The sequence below is a fragment of the Leuciscus leuciscus genome (genome assembly GCF_965113295.1).
Source record: "Leuciscus leuciscus genome assembly, chromosome: 23".
Classification (NCBI taxonomy): Eukaryota; Metazoa; Chordata; class Actinopteri; order Cypriniformes; family Leuciscidae; genus Leuciscus; species Leuciscus leuciscus.
The window spans coordinates 29,942,750-29,964,670 of NC_138747.1; the positions used below are offsets into that span (position 1 = coordinate 29,942,750).

General features: G+C 39.3%; 3 protein-coding genes across 3 annotated transcripts in view; all 3 read right to left on the bottom strand.

Annotated features, from left to right (window-relative positions):
* Window positions 1-520: 520 nt before the first annotated feature.
* The window catches only part of pip4k2cb (phosphatidylinositol-5-phosphate 4-kinase, type II, gamma b), a 62,198-nt gene continuing 40,797 nt past the window's right edge, over window positions 521-21,921 (bottom strand). The window contains exon 11 of the mRNA XM_082156506.1: window positions 521-2,724. The gene's annotated coding sequence lies outside the window, so the exon portion shown is untranslated. The remainder of the gene's footprint in view (window positions 2,725-21,921) is intronic.
* tmem167b (transmembrane protein 167B) lies at window positions 3,005-6,101 on the bottom strand. Its single transcript, XM_082156599.1, has 3 exons — window positions 5,953-6,101; window positions 4,551-4,682; window positions 3,005-4,468 (listed from the first exon to the last, which is right to left on the bottom strand). The coding sequence occupies exons 1-3, from the start codon at window positions 5,960-5,962 to the stop codon at window positions 4,386-4,388; spliced, it is 225 nt and encodes a 74-aa protein (XP_082012725.1). The 5' UTR covers window positions 5,963-6,101; the 3' UTR covers window positions 3,005-4,385.
* On the bottom strand, window positions 12,597-16,364 carry b3galt6 (UDP-Gal:betaGal beta 1,3-galactosyltransferase polypeptide 6). Its single transcript, XM_082156356.1, has 2 exons — window positions 16,049-16,364; window positions 12,597-14,208 (listed from the first exon to the last, which is right to left on the bottom strand). Exon 2 carries the CDS (start codon window positions 14,199-14,201, stop codon window positions 13,197-13,199), a length of 1,005 nt encoding a protein of 334 aa, XP_082012482.1. The 5' UTR covers window positions 14,202-14,208; window positions 16,049-16,364; the 3' UTR covers window positions 12,597-13,196.

Consider the following 21,921-nt stretch of genomic DNA (forward strand, 5'->3'; position numbering starts at 1 on the left):
TCATCTTTAAAATTCTTCAAATACACAGCTGATTATAGAATATGTATGTTTTAATTGTATGTATGGCCTATATCTTATGGCATCTATGAAAAAATGAGCAAAATCAGTTATTTGGCTATCATTACAGAAATTTGAATTTACCTAATGTAACCCATTACATTATAGCCTATATAGAGGGACTTTGACCTCTGGACCTCTAGAGTTGACATGTCATTAAGAACAAGAAGAAGAGTTCTATATAGGCCTACTGTAATTAGGAATCATTCAAACAAAATCATCACAATATCAGACATATCTTTGAGAGTAACTATGGAGGACGAAACCTGCAAAAACAATAAATAAATAAATATGCAAATAAATAAATAAATCCACAAAATTCTACATAGATAAATAAATAAATGTGCAAATAAAGACATAAATAAATACGTAAATACACATATTGCTGCATAAATAAATATATAAATAATTAAATGTGAGAGGAGATATAAATAAAACCAATGTTGGGGGAATTAAAAAAATGTTAAAGGAAATGCTAAACTGAAAGATATATTTTTTCCTTCAAACCGTTTATTCATTTTTGAATAGCTCCATATTTATTTTTCCTTGGCGCAACATGCAAATGAGAATGTGTCAATCAAACATCAGAGGGCGATCTCTATGTCACTATTGGCTGACACTGTTGAAAATATAGTACACTATCTGCTGATTTCAGAGTAGATGCATCTATACACGCTTTATAGTTAACAGCTACATTTGATGTGGGTGTAGATCCGTTTGTCAAATAAAACAGGGCAGTAAAGTTAGTTTTAGGTTTGATATTCCTGCATATTCGTCTAAAGCTGCTAAAGCGACCATCTGCAAATTCCACTCACAGTCCAAAAATATATTCGTCCTCCATAAGTAACAACTGTTTTCAAATAGAGAGTATGGAAACAGAAAGCAGCAATAACCGATTCATCCGAAGCTTATCTGTGATCATACTACACTCTCATTAATTCTTGACACATTTTTGTGCTATGACTATTTTAACACGTTTTGTGTTCAATTTAATTTGATACAAGTTATTGCATGAAAAAAAGAACATGCATTTGAAAGATACAGTACAACTTACAGAAATGTATGATTCTCTTGTAATCGCTCAATCAGTGTTTCAACCGAGGAAAGACGTTAATAAGTGAACAATGGCACTTAACGTTTCATTGTGTAACAACTCAGGCTTAGCGTGACAGTAGCCTGTCCTGGACCAGGTCAGTTTCCCAGCATAAGATGCCAGAGTGACTGAGTTTGAACTATTTTAAGTTTGCTTTATGAAACAGAATCAATCGACTAAGCAAAATAAGCCTGGCTTATTCTAATCTTGTTTTATGGAACAGCCCTCTTGTCATCATATAAAGCAATTGAGTATCTTCAGAAATGTTGGAGTAAATCGCTCAATTCATATGGATTAGTTTTACAATCTCTCAATGAACTTTTTAAAGGTCCCATGACATGGATTATTTTATTATTTTATAATGTTTCCTGGGGTGCCCTTCTAATGTTAGTATGTTTTTAACATCAAAAATTGTTATAATTTAGAAATAAAAGGCATTTTTCCTAGCCTGATTTTAGCCTCTGATTTGAACGCTCTGTTTGAAGGGGCGTGTCTGCTGTGAGACTTCAGTGTAAACGCCCACTGCTGTGATTGGCTGTGAGACTTCAGTATAAACGCCCACTGCTGTGATTGGCTGCTCTGAGACTTCAGTGTAAACGCCCACTGCTGTGATTGGCTTGCATATGAAATAGATAGCATTACATGTGGAACTCTCTCAAATACTTTTACTATTATAGGTTTTTACTATTACAGCTATCGAGATTAAAGAATCGTGAGAAGTTTTTTAAGTATTTAGATCTATTACTATTTCCTATCACATAAAAGGTTGCAGTGATTGAGCAGATGAAAGCCTGTTGATCGCGTGAATGAAGATCTTATCATTGCAACACAGTTTCTGCACTCTCACTAATGATTTCACCAATGCAAACATGAGGTAAGTACAGTAAGAGCTTCGTTGTGCAGTGTAACAGCGTCATTGATTTCATAATGAGTTTTAGCAAGTGTCCAGATAAACTCGCACTGTGTGATTGACAGCTTGGGCGATTGGAAAGGGATTGTTCTTTGATCGCTTTCTGTATATATTTTAATCACAGTTTAAATAAGATTATTTTCATCCTACCAAGAGAAACGACGTGAAGTTGATCGTTTAGTCACTGGCTGATGCATAAACAGTATTGAACGACTTTGAGAGAAAGATTATCTGTCTGAACTTGAACAATTACACATCAGAAACTCACATAACCCACTGGTTCTTCAGAGGCTCGGATGAAGGAACTAAAAAAAATACTTTTGTGTTCATTTGTACATCCAAACACTGAGCAACTGCCATGCTTCGCTCGTTTGCAAGCCATGATGTCTCTCGAGGAAAAAACAATATCGCAGCTCATATTCTCATGGGCGGGACAAATTCTCTTTGCGGGCAAAGAAGAGAAAGGGGAGGTAACCTTTCCCCTTATGACGACATAAAGGGAAGTTTCTAGATTCGCCCGTCTGAGCTTTCATTTTCTCAAAAGTACCCAGGGCTTGGTTTACACCCATCAAAACGTCTAGCCACTGGGGGACCATAGGCAGGCTAGGGAAACTCATATTAATGTTTAAAAACCTCATAAAGTGAAATTTTCATGTCATGGGACCTTTAAAGCGCCAAAGTGGGAGTTGCGTAGCTGTCAATAGAGGGACAGAAATCTCTCAGATCTCTCATCAAGATCTTCATTTGTGTTCTGAAGATGAACGAAAGTCTTACGGGTTTGGAACGACAAGAGGGTGAGAAATGAATGACAGAATTTTTATTTTTGGGTGAACTATCCCTTTAAGATGATCAAACTATTGGCATTGGCAGATATCATTCTGAATGATCTGCTATCACTATATCATAGGCTATATATGAACAAGAAAAACCTCTTCACATGTTAGTATTGTGTTGCATAGGGTTTTATATCAATTATTTATTATGTTCCACATGTTTACAAATATGAACACCCAACAACTATAATTTTGAATAGCAGTTTTAGAGGATGACTATGTACATTTACAGGCCGAGAGAGGCTAGCTCAATTGTTGACTTTTGTACATGAAGAAATGATGATAGGATTGGATTTAGGGCACACAACTGAATGCAGAAATACAAAAGAACATCTTGGCATTTACACTTTTGTGATGCGTAATAGACAAAATTGCACCAACATGAGAAAAGAGGGTTTATATATTTAGCATTCTAAGGCTATATTACAGAAACTTAACATAATATTTTGAAAAAACTTTGATAAATTATATGGTCACTACACAGGAAGGATAAGACTGAAACCCTTGTGAATGTTAAAGATTTAAATTGTAGTGTCCGTTCAGAAAAAGTCTGTTGTGTGTCTATGTTTATTGTGGTTTATCTTTATATACGTCCATTTAGCTGTGTATTTATCAAACCGAACCAAACACATCCTCAGACTGCAGTCACATGGTGTGCGTCATTCCAAAGCGTTTACTTCCTTGTAGAGCTCGTAATAACTTCTTGCAAGATGGGACTTTTCTAAGAGCTCCTACATGTACCATGTGACCGCTGTAGACTGATTTAGGAGTTGATAGTGTTGCCGTAGAAATGCATAATTCTCAGTTTGAGGACGTGAATGGCTACGTCTCGAGACGACATGGCGTGAATGCAGCATTGCTTTGACATATATAATACAATTAAAGTATCTAGGCACGTATGTAATATCAAAAAATAATGTTATGTTTTTTTGTTTTTTATGAGCCAGTACATTACAACTACTAAACTAAATTACTTTTATGCTTCCTGTTAAATTTGCCCACTTTAACGAACTGTTTTAGGTCATTTTATCATGCTGCAAACAATAGGTCTTTATACACATGTGGGATAACTTGAGTAAAGCCAGTTATGACAACAAAAACCTAAAATAGTTTTTTTTTTTTTAAACAACCTTATATTCAATAATTGTACAAGATAACATTGTTTCTACCTTCTTTACCGTAACCCCATAAGCCCAAGCAAAACATGTGCATGTTTGAGAGAACAACACAACAAAAAGATGTGAAGTTTGAATCCTTAAGTAGGCGCTCCATATCCATATAACCACTTCACCCTGATCTAGGACCGAGTTCCCCCAAAATCCAATCTTTAAGTTAAACATTTACAAAAGTGGAAAGCAGGTCCTGAACCAGTGTTAAGCTGCAGGTGGAGTCGGGTCTCTGAGCGTCTTCTTCTGGAGTGGGCGATCTCTGCCAGCACTGCATTTCTATCGGCTTTCCATAGTCCAGTGTCCAAGAGTCAGATCTATCCAGGTCATTTCAGAAAAATCAGGTAAAAAGCCATGAACAAACAGGACGCCGCCACAGCGACGTGAAGCCGCGTGCCGATCACTGCAGCTACGGAGAAGACAGAGAGAAACATCACTGAGTGTCACTGCAGGAGAACTATCTTCAGCTGCAGGTCCTACACATCACTTACCTTTGTAGAACACTCCCCAGACACCTTTCTTCTCGGACAAGAGCCAGCTGTTGAGACGAGGGACCTTCTTCAGGTACGCACACGTGCAAATGAAGAGAAGTCCGAATACAAGAATGCCGTCGAAAGAATACACTGTGAAAACAAAGAACACAACCAACCCTCTGTCACAAACATTTCAAAAAGCAGTGTTTTTCATTACATTAGCTAGACCTTGTTACTTGAAGCAACAACAACAACAAATATTATAATATAAAAGAGAAACTAATAGAATAGGGTCCTGGGTCATTATATCTATATATTTTTACATTAAAGCAATCAAATTTAAATGTAGACCTACACGTTTAATATAATAAAGTCTATCCATTCAGTCGTTTACGACTCTAGGCGACCTTATGAGCAAGCATTCTCCATGATATCCATATTTAATAATAGATATCACTAAATTAAAATCATTAAAAATAAAAAAAATAGATAAAGTCTACTATTGGTGATTAATAAATAAAATACAATATAATTGTTAAATATAACATAAGTTTTGCTTTTATTTTTAATGTTTATTATATATATATATCTATGTATGTATGTATCATACTGAACACCGTGTAACACAGACTATCGTGCCAAGCCTAATACATACATAATGTATGTATGTATGTATGCGTGTGTGTGTGTGTGTGTGTGTGTATGTATACACACACACACACTGTATACAGGCTACATTAACTGCTATTCCACTATCACAAAACGTTTCTTCTAGGCAACAAACACATTTCTTTATTAAAGATTTATACAATTACTGTTGGAAAATTAAATCTACTCTCTAACAAATGTTCAAACACATTCCCATTTTTCATGGGAAGAAAATAATTCCGCAAGGCATGAAAACGGGGATCCTCAACATAGCATGTTTGTAGTGATAACTAACTTACTAGCAAAGTGAGTTTCATTTTCACTCACATTAGTGTATGACATGACGGCTGATATTTTAACACCAGATTGAGTATGTGAACATTTGACATCTATTGAGATTAATGTAATGACATGATTAATGATGTTCACACAGAAAACAATACGCCTGAATAACTAAAACTGTTCAAGTTGAGCTCAGCTTGTTAGCTAGCAACAGTCTATCACCATGACACTTGGTTCCGTTCAACGATAATATTAATAAAAGCATTTTGATTTAGACGCCATTAATATATCATGCTCGTGACTTAATAAAAGCTTGCAGTGATGTTAAATATTAAACCAGCAGCCGCCCTATAAGAGCCACGTCCACACACACACACACACACACACACACACACACACACACACACAGCTGACTGACAGCATTCATCGCTCTCTGACGTATAAAATAGCACCAGACAGTTCACCTCAGAACACGAGTTTATTAACATACCGTTTGTCATTTTTGCAGATTTTAAATCCCGTGTTGAGATGAAGCGCAAGTTCCCAAAGCTTTTTTATTTACTGTCTTCATCAGTTCCGCATCGACAGCACAGGCTTCCCGAACGTTTCCGGTTCCACGGAATTATGGGAAATCGCCATACAGATTAAAAGCTTCTATCGCTCTTTTATTATTTTTTTGGTAATTACGGGAGTGTAATAATAATAATCAAATATATATTCGTATATAATGTTATAAAAATGTATCTTCTATAATGTATTATTATATTTTATGTATGATGTTATATTATATATTGTTTTAGTTTACATAATAATGACGACAGTATTTTATATATAATGTTGTGTTTTTATAGCTGTATTATTATTATTATTATTAACATTATTAATATATACATAATTCTATATTATGTATAAAATATACCTTTTATTATTAATAATAATTATGATTAATAATGATTCAAATAAACATTGATAAAACAATAAGATAATAATAAATAGATTTGATAAGGTTTTTAAATTTAAATTTTGACTTAATTTATGAAGAAGTAGGTAAAAATTATTATTTTATTACTATTATTTATTCAATAATAATTAATTAATTCTTATTATTAATATTATTATAATTTAGTGTTGTTGTTTAAGGTTTAAATTAATCAATAAAATAGGCCTATAGATACTAAATAAATGTAAGTCAAATCTCACAAATTATTTTTAAATGCAGCAAAATTGTGAAAAGAGCAGTTGTCTTCATAATCGTTAATAACAGACCATGTCAAGTGTGCCTGCTGATGATTTGAACATGATTCCAGGGGCGGTTTCATTAGGGTGATTGGGTGACGCACCACCAAAGTGTGAAAGGGACTTTTTCAATCACATTCGCATTCAACCACAGAGTTGTCAAGTCAAGCAAATATGAAAATTTTGCTGTCATGACAGTGGACGAACCTTCTGCAGACTAAACTTCCTTGAACGAGCGTGAAGTTTACCCCCCGTGACCCCCCGGCGTCACAAACATACTACTGCTCTGCGTCACTCTACGGACGAATTGTGAACTATATTGCTTTCAGTGGGAATTGACCATGCTTCAGTTTTTGATGCCTTGGCACTCCCAGAATGGGTTGGTCAACTGTCTGGTCTGAACATTTTCAAATCGTTCACCTTCGCAGCAGAGGAAAGCGCTGAGGATTACGAAACGGTGCTTGGAAAATTTGATGAGTATTTTTTGCCGAAAAAGAACGTGATACACGAGCGGGCATGATGTGGCAGGCCGAGGATGTCGCGCAGCAGATCAGCCAGCAACAAGCAGCGTGCAAGAGGTAGATACTGAATGCAGAAAATGCAAAAGAAAAGGGCACTGGGCGAGAATGTGCAAATCGAAAACTGTGAGACAAGTGACGGCGAAAGAAGTGAGTGAAGAGAGCTTTTACCTGGGCGCAGTGAGTAATAAAAATGAGTCCGAAGAAGCTAAATGGTTTGTGTTGCTCAAGATAGGTGATACTCCAGTTAGTTTTAAGATCGATATGGGAGCGGATGTTACCGTAATGAACACTGTGAAAAGCTTCGCCCAAGAGCTCAGCTTAAAAACATAGCACTAGACAGCCCAGGCGGATCACTAAATTGCATCGGACAGTTCACTGCAGAAGTGGAGCATAGAGGTAGAAAGTATGCCATTACCGTGTATGTGGTTGCGGGAGGAACTGTCAGTAACCTTCTAAGCCGACAGACAGCTGAGATGGGGCTAGTCAAAAGAATAGAGCAGATAGCCAAGATGAAGGAAGCGGTACAATGAAAACAGAGCCGGTAAAAATACACCTGAAAGAAGGCGCGGAGGGTACCATTACCGCTGCTTCCTAAAGTTACAGCAGAACTACTGAGAATGGAGGAACAAGGTGTTGTGGAAAGAGTCACACAGCCTACAGATTGGTGTGCACCCATGGTACCGGTCATGAAGCCCAATGGCGCCGTCAGAATTTGTGTGGGATTAAATAAACTGAATGACAACATAAAAAGAGAGAGGTACATGCTTCCCACAACAGACGAAATTCTAGCTAAATTAGCAGGAGCAAGCGTCTTTACATCATTAGACGTAGCGTCAGGATTTAGGCAGATTCCGTTATATATAAGGAGAGCAGCTCGATTACAACATCACTCCGGTGGGACGCTATTGCTTTAAGAGGCTCCCATTCGGAATCAGCATAGCTCCGGGAAATCTTCCAAAGAAAAATGAACGAGCTTCTAATGGACATGGAATGAGTTGCTGTATACATGGATGATGTGATCGTGTACGGGAAGGATCGGGCAGAGCATGACAAACACCTGGAAAGGAAGGTGCTGAAAAGGATGGAAAGTGTGGGCCTCAAATTGAATAAAGATAAGTGTGTATTCAGGAAAGCAGAGTTAAGCTTCCTGGGTCATGTCGTGGATGCACAGGGTGTCAGGGCAGACCCTGGAAAGGTGCGTGCAATAAGTGACTTGCAAGAGCCGAAAAATGTAAATGAGTTGAGGAGGGCGTTAGGCCTCATAAACTACATGGGCAAATACATCCCGGACTTGGCAATGAAGGGAGGTGTTTTGTACACTGTCAGAAATAGGGGTAAAGTAGGAGTCCATTTCTGTCCCCCAAGGTACAATCACTAACGTACCCGATAGGGCTTATTATTGGACCTCAAGGTACATATATGTACCTTTTTGAGGGTCAAAAAGCATTAAAAGGTACATATACTGTATGTACCGTTTCTTTTAAAGGTTAAGGTACAATATTGTACCCTTGAGGGTACAGCCCCAGTAACAAATGGATGTGCATGGACATGGGATCAACCACAGAAAAGCACATTCAACACACTTAAAAGCTCACTCACAAAATCTCCAGTCCTGGCACACTATGATCTGGGAAAAGAAACAGTGGTGTCAGCGGATGCTAGCAGTTACGGTATCGGCGGTGTTTTACTGCAAAAACATGATGACAGCTGGAAATCACGTACTGTTCTAGAAGACTGACTGATTCTGAAACAAGATTCGCCCAGGGGCCGGTTGCATAAACCTGTAAGACTAGTCTTACAAGTTAGACATCAATTTATTTTCTTTAAGATGGTTCATAGCTTTTTTAAATCAGTTACTTAAAAACGTAGATAAGCCTATTTTGATAACGAAAACTAAGACTGACTGCCCCTGACTAACTGCTAGTAGGTCATACTAGAACTTAAGACACTGTCTTAACATTATGGCTATGTTTATGCAACCGGCCGCAGATTGAGAAGGAATGCCTTGCAGGCGTAAGGGCGTGTGAAAGGTTCCAGAAATACTTAGTGGACATGGACACATTTAAACTAATCACTGATCACAAGCCATTAATACCGCTGATCAATAGTAAAGACTTGGACACTGTGCCAGTGAGATGTCAGAGACTTTTGATGAGACTCATGCGGTTTAACGCGAAAGCGGAGTATGCGCCTGGCAAAAGCTTGGTTGTGGCAGACGCACTGTCGCGAAGCCCCTTGAACACTACGGAAGACTTCATGTGACAGCAGATGTGAGTTGTCTCGTGAATGCAATCATCAGATGTCTGCCTGTGTCACAGGTGACAGAAATAAAAACAGACACAAAAGGATGAGCAGCTACAAACTGTAGAGAGATTCGTAACGGAAGGATGGCCGGAATATGCTAAAAGTCTTCCTAATAGTGTTGTTTTACAAATGGAAAGACTCTTTGTCAGTGAGTGAGGGACTGATTGTGCCGGGGAATCGCATAGTAATTCTAAAAGTGATGAGACACGAGATGCTTAGCAGAATTCATGACGGACATACTGTAATGATTACTGTTTCTTCATGTAATCACAGACGGACTCGATGATGATGAGATCAGATCACACCAGCTGTTGTCAGATTCCTTGTGCATACACAAATCTCACTGGATTATTACAATTAATGGCAAAAAGAATGTTTGGAAATGTAAACTGATGTTTCCTACTGACACACTACAGCAAAAGATATAAATAACTGACTTAAAACCATTTGGGTGGGGGGGGGGGGGGGTGGGGGGGGGGGTTATTACAGCTATTACAGCTGGATCCTGGACTTCCTGTCAGACAGACGTCAGGTGGTTAGAATGGGCAGCAACATCTCCTCATCACGGACCCTCAACACTGGAGCCCCACAGGGCTGTGCTCTCAGCCCACTCTTGTACTCCTTGTACACACATGACTGTGTGGCAACTCACAGCTCCAATACCATCATTAAGTTTGCTGATGATACGAAGGTGGTAGGTCTGATCACCGACAACGATGAAACGGCCTACAGAGAGGAGGTGCACACTCGTGACACGCTGGTGTTACAGCACAACCTCTCCCTCAACGTCAGCAAGACCAAGGAGCTAGTGGTCAACTTCAGGAGGAATGTCCCTGAAGTTGTCCCTGAAATTCACACAGCCCCATCACACATCAATAGAGCACCGGTGGAGAGAGTCAGCAGCTTCAAGTTCCTCACAGAGGAACTCACATGGTCCGTCCACACCGAGGCGGTCGTGAAGAAGGCTCATCAGCGCCTCTTCTTCCTGAGACGGCTGAGGAAGTTTGGAATGAACCGCCACATCCTCACACGGTTCTACACCAGCACTGTAGAGAGCCGCGTCACTGCCTGGTACCACAATACCACCGCCCGCAACCGCAAAGCCCTGCAAAGGGTGGTGCGCAGTGGGGTCGTAATTGTGCGCTCAGGCTGGCCGTTCTGTGCGTTATCTTCCATTTTCAAAACAAGCTGGCTATTGGCTTTTATTCGCTTGATTTGGTCATGGGCCTACGCTACAATACGTTTAGAGCGCCTGCTACTGGATGAGATGGCAAACAATAAAATAAAACATTTTACATTTACATTTAGTCATTTAGCAGACGCCTTTATCCAAAGCGACTTACAAATTAGGACAAAAATTCAGCGAGTCATCATAAAGAGGCAAAAACAACAACAACGCAAGAAGTGCTCAAAATACGAAGTTCAGGTATTATTCAGAGTAGCATAAGCCTGATAAGTGATGTTTCAAAGGGAAAGGATTTTTTTTTTTTTTTTTATAAGGTTAAGTGCTCACGGAAGAGATGGGTTTTCAGCTGTCTTTTGAATGTTGTCAGGGATTCTGCATTCCGGATGAGGGTGGGGAGAGCGTTCCACCAGCATGGAACTGTGAATGAGAATGTTCTGGAAAGTGATTTTGTGGCTTTCTGTGATGGAACCACGAGACGTCGCTCGTTGACCGATCGTAGGTGTCTGGTAGGGATGTAGACTCGTAGGAGTGAGTGAAAGTAGGAGGGAGCATAGCCTGTGATAGATCTGTAAGCAAGCGTCAGTGCCTTGAACTTGATGCGAGCAGCGAGAGGTAGCCAGTGCAGAGAGGTGAACAGAGGAGTGACGTGGGCCCTCTTGGGCTCGTTGAAGACAATAGACTGTAAAAAATGCGCTACACATGGCACTTTAAAAACCGAATAGTTTATTTATAGTTCGATTACGGATATTTCACGTCATGTTCGAATGCATATTCGAATATCGAATAAAAAGTGACAGCCCTAGTGCGCACTGCCAGTCGTATCATCGGAGGTGAGCTTCCCTCCCTCCAGGAAATATATGCCAGGCGGTGTGTGAAGAAAGCTCGGAGGATCATCAGAGACTCTAGCCATGGGTTGCTCTCACTGCTACCAACAGGCAGGCGGTACCGCATCATCAGGACACGCACCATCCGACTCCAGGACAGCTTCTTTCCCCAGGCAATTAGATTTCTAAACTCTTGATCCCTCATGATCAAAAACCCATAAACAGACTGTATGTCAACACAGTACAACATAACCTACTGTATATTTACATATATATATTTTTTCGTATGTGTATTTATTGTATGTATAGATGTCTATATTGTACATTATTTATCGTATATTGTATGTTGTTTAGTGTATATGGTGCTGTGAGTAATTGTGTGCACATTAGATGTGTAAATCTGTGTAAATTGTGTAAATCTGATGTTTGCTGTAAATTGTTATACGTTCCATCGTGTCATGACTGCTATTTTTTATACCTTTTTTATAACCAGTCATATTTTTACTCATCAATTTTTTCATTGCATTTATAATAGAATTCAGACATTTAAAAATAAAATAGTGTATTCTGTAGACAAGATTAAAACTTAAAATTTTACATTGTACTGCATTGACTTTGGTAGCGCACATTACAAGTCTTGTGGTGAAAAATTACAATGATGATAATCTTATAATTGATCATGAAAATTTGCTTCCCCTCTTAAATGGGAATTTCTTTGCCAATGGCTGCGTCCGAAATCGCAGACTTTCTTGGTACTTATTTTGAACAAGTAATTCCTTCACAACAAAAGTATGTTCTATATAGTATGAATGTAATCTGGACGTACTACATCCGCCATGTTGTCATTATCATGTAACCTACCAGCATTGGTTGCGTGTCTTCACTGCCATTCACAATTGTTTGTTCCAAGTTTAATAAACTTGATTCTGATGCAAAATGCATGGAATAACAGATTCTGATTGAGATGACTTCAAATTTCGCCATTCAAAGGTGATGTGACTGCATCCTAATGCTTGGATATGAGATTGTTTTTATAAAAAAAAACGTAATATAAGGCGACAGATGTGGTGAAAAACAGAACAAACAAATGTTTAATAAAATTTGAGGTACATTATTTACAACTCTGTCACATCACATAAAATACTAACAATAGGCCTTACTGCCAAACCTGGCAGCCAAGTCCTCAAGACAGCTTTATCATCATATGGCAAATTTGTGAGCAAAACTCAAAGAAAACCGTCTCGGGTTCTTTATCACAAATGGAAAAAATACTTTAGGTTCATTTATCTTCAAGTTTCTTTCCTGTTAATGAACTTTCTGTCTGGTTCACATTTCTTATGTCGATTTATTACAACATATACACTCTAAACTTCTCAGGATTACACATGGAAAATTGTATCAGTGGACATCAAGTACAGAAGGTGTATGGAGAGAATACAGCAGAAAACATTGATCACTTCCCAGGCTCTCTGCACAAACTGACTCCAGTAGACCATCTCATTTACTGATTCAACTTCCAGCTTTATGTACCCTCACCCACACTTCTCATTTCAAAAGCCTTTTTTTAAAAAGGTTAAGTAACCTGTTTCAGGTCGACACTGATAATAAATAAATAAATAAATAGCAAGTGGAAAAAATGCACAAGATCACGGGTGTCAAAGAGTCAGGGGATGCCATCCTTCCGCTGGCAACACTGGGAAGGTGGGACGCTCCAGTCGTAAACATAGGACAGCCTCAGTTTGACCTCCTCTTTGCACAGGTGCCCATCTCGCTGTAGTGTCTGATGTTTCTCCAACATGTCCTCTAAACTCTGCTTGTGTGTGACCAGGTACTTATTGCTGCATCCGCGCGACTTGTACTCCGTGTCGAAGCGTGGATCGTGAAGCCGCTTCACGTCCACGGGGGCCAACCACGCGCCCAATGATACGTCCTCACTCTGCCAGATCTTTAGAAACCCCACATTGAGATGAACGTAGTGCACGAGGTCGGCGGAGAGCACATAGCCCCCACCCAGAGCGTACGGTAAGTAGTAGTCGCACAGATCCCAAGTACTTTCTTTCCATTTCCCGGCCGTTTTCACTCTCCCGCGTCCAGAGAAGAAGCCCCAGTACAGGCGACTGGGCTCCTTGCTCTTCAGCTCCTCTTTGAGGAGATCCAAGCGGGCAAAGGTGTCATCGTCGGCCTTCAGGACGAACTTAAAGTCCACGTTTTGGTCCAACCACGAGTACATGTGCAGCAGTTTCTGCGTGAGGTTCTCGTACGAATCTTTGAGGTCGGGGAGCAAGAGGAGGTCATGGTGGCGGACCTGCTCGGTTCCGATGTTCTGGAGGTCTTCGGCAGGTAAACCCTCTGTGCCAATGACAAACCAGTAGAGCACTTCGGGATCCTGCTTGGTCAGCCAGGTGCTCCGGATAATACTGCGGCGCTCGGTGTACTTCGGCCCCGTGGTGATGAGGACGACCAGGAACGCCGAGAGCTCTCTGGCACGGAGAGGGCCTGCCGGCTGCTTCTGACGGGACTCGGCCCGCGGCGCCACTCCTGGGGACTCAGCCGGCTTCAGCGTCTCAGACGTACATTTGGCGAGGAACAAAAGGACGACGGCAAAGAGGAAGAGGACACAGAGTGCCAGGGCTGTCTTATGACGACACACAAGACGGACCAAATTCATGATGTCACTGAGGAACAGAAGGAAATCGTATCACTTTACCTAACAAGCCTTACCTAAAATGTGTGCAACTTTAAGGCCTGTTCACAGCAAGATGAATTGTTCAGTGCGATAATTTTATGCGATAAACATGATTAGCTGTTGATGCGTCTGTTCAGACTTTCAACACATGCCGTCGGATTGGTTACGGAGCGGCTTTCTAATCTCTTTTCCATTGCGCTGCGAATAAAACTGGTCAATCGATAAGATTTGTGCATTTGGTCATGTACCCGAAGACTAGAGCTGCACGATTCTGGATAAATTGAGAATTTTTTATTTAAATCTCTACATTTTTATTTAGAGATCACGATTCTCCCATGATTCCGAATAGACATGAAATGAAATGTCATTTACTAGAAGTACTGATGAAATGTTAATTGCTGCAATCTATTTAAAGGTGCAGTCCGCAGTTTTTCCTCTTTGTCGCCATCTCTGTTCAAAATCTGCAATTGCAGCGGAAGTGCAGCGGAAGTATCAACTTTACGTGGGTTGTGCCTCGGCACGGCACAGCGCGGATGAATCCAATGTTTTGAGGAGAATGTGCGGCTGTCAATCACCGCGCCGGTGAGTATACTGTCATTCGCAATCACAGATTCTACTTTTTGGAAGTATGACCAACATAAGAATTTTCACCGCAAAATGTCGTCTGAACAAGTAAGTGACATCCACTTTTGTTCTGACCAACTAATGTTAAGAGGGAAAAAGCATTGCAGTAAATCGCGATGATTAAATCTAACGATCGCTTATCATATCACGTCAAACCGTGCAAATTACACTTTGTTCTCAAATTGTTAATGTAAACAACATCAGCATTGCGTGACTACATTTAATGCCCTCGATGTTTATCCTTGTTTTCACACGGGCCGGTTGCAGTCTCTTTTTTTCTCTGTCTTTCACATTTTACAGCGGGTGAATCTCCAGTTGTCACTGGTGATTGTCGTTTGAACCTTTCTGGACCCGCCATCAAATTGATAAGTTTAATTATATCAAGTGCTGTGAGAAAAGGCTATAAATCTCCTCCTCCATCATCCACTCATAGCCGACTAGCCGAGACTCTTCTTCACGTGGACAGATGTGACGTAATGACGCAAAGACATGCTCGAATTTCCAGTGGAAATCCACCAGTACCACTGGAATTAAATACATTATTACAAGCTTACCGTTTTGAATCGAGCTACAGCAAGCTGAGAGTTTTGAACACTGGCTGGTTATGTACTTGCTCAAAAATTTATATTGGATAATTTTTAACCCAAAAAAGCTACGGACTGCAGCTTTAATAAAATCTATTTAATTTTTTTTAATTAATTTAGTTGAATGGGTCTGAATGAATGATTCAGTGACATATGAATGATTTAATGAATGTTCATTCAGCCTGTCTACCGTATTCACGTCTAAACAGACAAATCACATACGAAAATCATACGAATTTTCATGCTGAACATTCATGTTGGTGTGAACAGGCAACTTTTTTTTTTTTGGTTTAATTTTTTGCACACCTTGTTTCTTTAGTTCACTAGTTCATTTAAGTTGGCCTTGATTTTTAAAAGCACAATTATTCCATGCAGTCATGCTAAACCGTGGATTTTTATCCTCAACTAATAAGGCCATTACAACTGCATGGAAAATAATCATAAACATAAAAATAATCATATTAAGTATAGCATGTCAACTACATTAACAATAATTAAAAGAATAACTAAAAAATGTATGTTATTTTGTGGAAACAGATTAAAAGAAAGCCAAATCAACCTCATAGATACCATAGTGCACATAGAGCCACTTAAGATTTATCACCCATCAATGCAAATTACCTGGTAGATTTCCGCCGAAGTGATCATTTACTGTGTTTATGGCTCGTCCTGTGCATGTTTATGAGAGGCTGTTCTGTTGTGCAGTGGCAGCTGATGATGTGCAGGAGGTGTCACATCTGTCCTTCTTCTGCCCCTCCAAACAACACGTACAATATCTACACACAGCAAACGCACAGATCTGCCGCAACGACTAAAAAGGTCAGACTAAAGTGGGAGAGTCATTATTTCTTCATCTCAGCAGCCAGCTCAAAATACACACACACATATACACTGCACTTCCCGTTCACAAGCAGCACAGTGAAATGCTCAGACATCTCTGTTGACGACCTGCGCCACCTACCGGAAGGGATGATTGCGTTTACATCATTGGTTTCATGTCCGCAACATCTGAACATTTTATAAAACATTAAACTCACAATTTGTAAAGATGAAAACCATATTAAGTTGTTTTAATTAATCACATTAAAAAATCATTTCATATTTCCATATTTATAAAAAAATAAAAAATAAAAAACATTACATGTATAGTTCAATCCCCACATTTTTTTGAACAAGGTCCTGAGCCGTTGCCGAATGGCGCCGCCGGTGTGTGTGTGTGTGTGTGTGTGTGTGTGTGTGTGTTCACTCGCTCCGCTTCTCGAGAAGTTATCGGATTTTCAGGTGATATTCTCAATTCATTCAGTTAACGGACGCTCTGAGGTAAAGTGTTCATACCGCAGACTTAGCAACGATTGTATTTAAATGTACAGTACAATTATAACATCGTACAGACATTATCTTAATTTCATAATATCCTTAAACATAACAATATTCCTGGCCATAAACTGAGTAAGTGCGCGTCCGGTGTGCGATACCTCGAGTTGTCTTAATATTAATTAATATTAAATGTCCCCAACTAAGCAAGCCAAAAGCCAAGGCAACTCCAGAAGAATAAGGAGTTATTCTACTAACTCGAACCCTAACACCTAACCCTAACCTAACAATCTACTGACAGTCTACTGGGCAATTCCACACAAAACTGTCACATCCATAACGCCAACACAATGCCATGGTATTTAGTTGGCGTTATGGATGTGACAGTTTTGCGTGGAATTGCCCTACTACAGGCTACTAATACTCTAATGAGAGTTAGTTGACATGAGGTTGCAAAGTTACTTATAGTTAGTAGATTGTCTAAAGTGGACTATCGAAATAAAGTGGAACCAAAAAAACTAATGCACTGCTACTTTTATGTCGCAGACTGAAGAATAGGGGCAATCGAATTTGGGTACACAGTAGGCCTAGACACCCTCTAAATGAAAAAAGGCAACAATATGGCACTTTCCACCACCTTGTTCAGGAGCTGCACTTAAGTCCAGGAAAGCGCCTGCAGTTCTTCAGGATGAAGATGGAGGATCTGCAGTGGACCTGGACTGGACCTGACATCACAGGGATGTCTGTAAATTACCGGACACCAATTGGGCCAAAAGAAAAACTTGCAGTAACATTGCGGTAAGCAATTTTCTATATAACCTATTTATATCGGATTTACAGTTTACATTTATTATGATATTGGAAAAATGAAGACATTATTTTCAAAACAATAATTCATTTAATGGATTTTACCATTAAGTTGCAGACACAGTAATGTATGTACATATGACACCGGTATGACACATTGCTGGCCACTCTAGCCAGCCTCCACATACATTTAATTAAGGGTGGGCCCAAACATCACACACTACAGTAATAAAACAACAATATCTGTATGTAATCTTACATAAAACAGGATTAGGCTGACAATTCCCAAATCAATCAACCAATCAAACAAACAAATGTTACATCTCATTGAACTATATGAATATGGTATGTTGAGAAAGCTGAGGGTGCCACAATATTTTAATTTGGAGCATTCCAGCAAACAGTGGTGGTCCTGTGTTTAGCTGATCACAGGTCATCCAGGATACAGAGCATCTCTGTTTGCACACTGAAGCTAAGCAGGGCTGAGCCTGGTTAGTACCTGGATGGGAGACTCCTGGGAAATCCAGGTTGCTGCTGGAAGAGGTGTTAGTGAGGCCAGCAGGGGGCGCTCACCCTGTGGTCTGTGTGGGTCCTAAGACCCCAGTATAGTGACGGGGACACTATACTGCCAAAGAGCACCGTCCTTCAGTGAGACGTTAAACCGAGTTCCTGACTCTCTGCGGTCATTAAAAATCCCAGGATGTCCTTCGAAAAAGTGTAGGGGTGTAACCCCGGCATCCTGGCCAAATTTGCCCCTTGGCCTCTGTCCATCATGGCCTCCTAATCATCCCCATACACTGATTGGCTTCATCACTGTCTCCTCTCCACCAGTAAGCTGGTGTGTGGTGGGCGTTCTGGCGCAATATGGCTGCCATCGCATCATCCAAGTGGATGCTGCACATTGGTGGTGGTTGAGGAGATTCCCCCCTTCCATGTAAAGCGCTTTGAGGTCTCAGAAAAAGCGCTATATAAATGTAACGAATTATTATTATTATGTGTTTGTTATGCAGCCTCATTTGAGGTGCTAAACTTAAAAGGAAAAGCTGAGTTTCGTCATGTTGTTTTGGTAGCACTGTTGGCGTTGCTAAAAAAAAGTCCATAAGCTTTTCATTCATTTATATGTTTGGACTTTTTGGGTATGGTTTTTTTCCCCCTGGGTCTCTGTGGTCATCCTGAAACTTCACTTTTTGGCCCCTGCTCTCTCTGGTACTGGGCTTTCCTCTTCTGGAGTCATTTGTGTTTCTAAATCACCTTCATGGGTCGACCCGTCCACTTGTCGAAGTCAACGTTACTGACTGTACTGAGAAAAAGAAAGAGAGACAAACATGAGCATACACAGTTGTTTTTTTTACAGTTAAAAGTCTAATTCAAATCATACTTTAGTCCCTTGTACTGTATGTTAGAAAGTCAATTTAATTCAAAGTGTATCACTATAAATATTACCTTCTCTTTTGTAGGAAGATATTCAGGAAGGAAACTGCAGTAGTGTATTTCCACTCCTGTGACGCACTGCTCCAGAGACACTTGGCAGTTGTTGTCTTTTCTTCCACTTGATGTAGTTGTCTCTTAGGGACTTCCATCTCATTCTGCACTCATTTTCTGTGAAGAGGGAGAAATTAATGTTTATATTAATGTTTATGTTTTACAGACATCTGGCCAGAGGAAATCCAGTAAGAACGATTGCCTTTAACTACCGTATGGGGGAGAGAACAGTGGCTAAATCCGTCAAAGGACACATGTGCAGCAATTAACAGGCGGATGACGGATACACACCTAGCAAGACCAACTTGAGGACTATTGCCTCCATATTTTCCGAACTGCATAGGAGCGATAGATGGGAAGCACATCCTCCTCTTTGCACCACCACATTCAGGCAGCCTTTATTTTAATAAAAAAAAACAAAACACATTCTCTCTAGTATTATTGGCTGTTGTTGGCAATAGAGTCTGTCTGCACCCTGCAAGACTTCAAGTTTCGGCCACTTCCAAATCAAGAGAACAGTTCCGTATGCTTTTGAATCGCTTTTGCACGAGTTTAACATGAACTGAACGTACTCGAGTTAATTAAACTGACTGTTAGCTGTTCAAGAACAGAAACCCCTGAGATGACATCTTCAAAATGCTTGTTTTGTCTGTATAAAGCAAGCTGAAATCTGCATTAGTGCCAAGGTATTGATAATGTATTGCTAGAAACCATATTGCAATGTATTGTTTTTTGAATTATTTGTCCCACCTCAACTAGATATCTAATATATCCTTTTGGAATTGAGCTTTGTCTAAAACATTTTTTTTATATATAAATAAATATTTTTAAACATCTCATTAAAAACCTACCTGATGTGGCCTTACCCTGGTCGGGACTTATCTACACATCTTCAACTAGATTTTCTCGAGCGCGCAATGTAGTAGAAAATGCCTTCTGCATTTTGTCATCTCGCTAGAGGATCAGGATCAACATACACCCTGACAAAATAAACAGCCTTATTTTCTCAGCTTGCATCCTGCACAACTTTCTTCTCAAGCTAATGGAAGTAGAGAGGTGGCTGACTACCAGTGCCCCAACTACTGGATCCATGGAGAGCATTTCCACTGTTGGTGGACTTCGTGGTGCAAGGGAGGCCTACAGTAATTCTGCTCATTTCAACTCTGAGGGACATGTATCTTGGCAGAATGAAATGGTTTAATGGTCACCATAGTCTTAGTTTAATTATTTATTAAATTTAATTGATTTTAGAATTGATCATCTTTAATAATCATCTTTATTTGGTGGTATTTGTTCCTGGGTGACTGGTTGTGGGACTTGACTGTGGGAAGTGACACATATTAGAATGTTTGCACTGCTTTATTTTTTCTGGAAATATAACAACAATAACTGAAGTAAAATATTTTAAATTAAGACTTCCCAAAGGTTTCACAACAAAAGAAAATATTAAATGAACATTGTTTTTAGTTTTAAATGCTAGGAAGAAGTTACTATGACTATTTTTACTGTGTAAAAAAAAAGTGTGTTGTGATTGTCAAAACATTTGGTAACTAAACAGAATTTTATTAAGTTAAGTGACAACATTACAATGTTTACATGGTACAGTGAGGCTTTTGATTTTATTATTGCTTGACGATTTCAATTCAGTTCTTGTGATTTGATTCTGATCTTGATTCAATATCGATTCATTTGGATAAATATTACATACAGTAAATATAGGCCTACACGTTAATTTTTCTCAAGAAAAAAAATCTCATCTAATGCTGTAAACATACAGAAAGCTGTCAGCTGGTATTATTATTAAAGGTTACTCAAATGAAATATGATGCGTTTTTTTTATTATAATAACAACGTAATTATATTTTAATGATATAGCCTATAAAATTATAATAAATGTTTAATATAGTGCACAAATTTAGCAAAATACTCCTCTCTATAGCTAATTGTTCTAGCCAACTAACGTGCTATGTCCATTAAAGGGCTTTCCTGAGGTAATAACGTTAAATGTAACGTCATGTGACATCCCAGCTGTTTCATTGCCCAGGTTTCCCACTGATTAATCGATATTATGTATGAGGCATACATTTTGGTAAGTTTTTATGTATCTTTCAACATAGGCCTGCCTACCTATTGTTCATATACTATTAACTAGTAGTAGAGTATAAGACTACTTTGTAAGGTAGGCTAACGTACCAAGAATGAGGCCAGAAGTAGGAAAGAGGAGTCTGTCTTACTATGGCCCTTCAGTCTAGGCTTAAGATTAGTGCGCTAATGTCCTGAGCTGCTTTAAAAACATGATTATCTGACATGCTGACGGACATGTGCACTTGTTTTAATTAATGGTAGGTAGATCTCGACTTTTAGTCCTTATTTCGTTTGTTTATATATTTTAAACTCATTGCATTTTTTTTCTATGTAAATATTTTGTAAATTTGGTGTAAATCTGTATTGTATTTAATTTACGTAATGTATTGTTTTTCAGCTCATGGTTGACTTGAAAATTGTGCTATACAGGACTCCCTTGTAAAAGAGACTGTCTCAATGGGACTTTTCCTGTTTAAATAAAGGTTATATAAGATGATCGGTTCACCTGACGCTTGAACTGAGGCGCTACAGCGATCTGTCACATCCATACAAGCCGGTATTTATTGTTTGAATTTCTCAATGCGTGAGAGTTGGCTCACTGTTTTTTTTTTTTTTTTTTTACCGGTTCATTGAAACGAACTGTCCGAAAGAATCGGTTCGCGGAAAAGAATCGGACTTCCCATCTCACCTCACTTCCTGTTCAGCTACTCTGTCCTATCCATAGGCGAAAACGGAAAAATATATAAATACACTTATGGTATATTGCTTATATGTTTCGAAGACACTCGTAATGCATTTTTAATGTA

Bases quoted from the DNA above. Each gene is read 5' to 3' on its own strand.
- tmem167b (XM_082156599.1), bottom strand. The intron at 4,469-4,550 runs GTAAGTGATGTG...TCTTCTCCGTAG, and splicing joins CTGGGGAGTGTTCTACAAAG to CTGCAGTGATCGGCACGCGG.
- b3galt6 (XM_082156356.1), bottom strand. From the start codon at position 14,201: ATGAATTTGGTCCGTCTTGTGTGTCGTCATAAGACAGCCCTGGCACTC.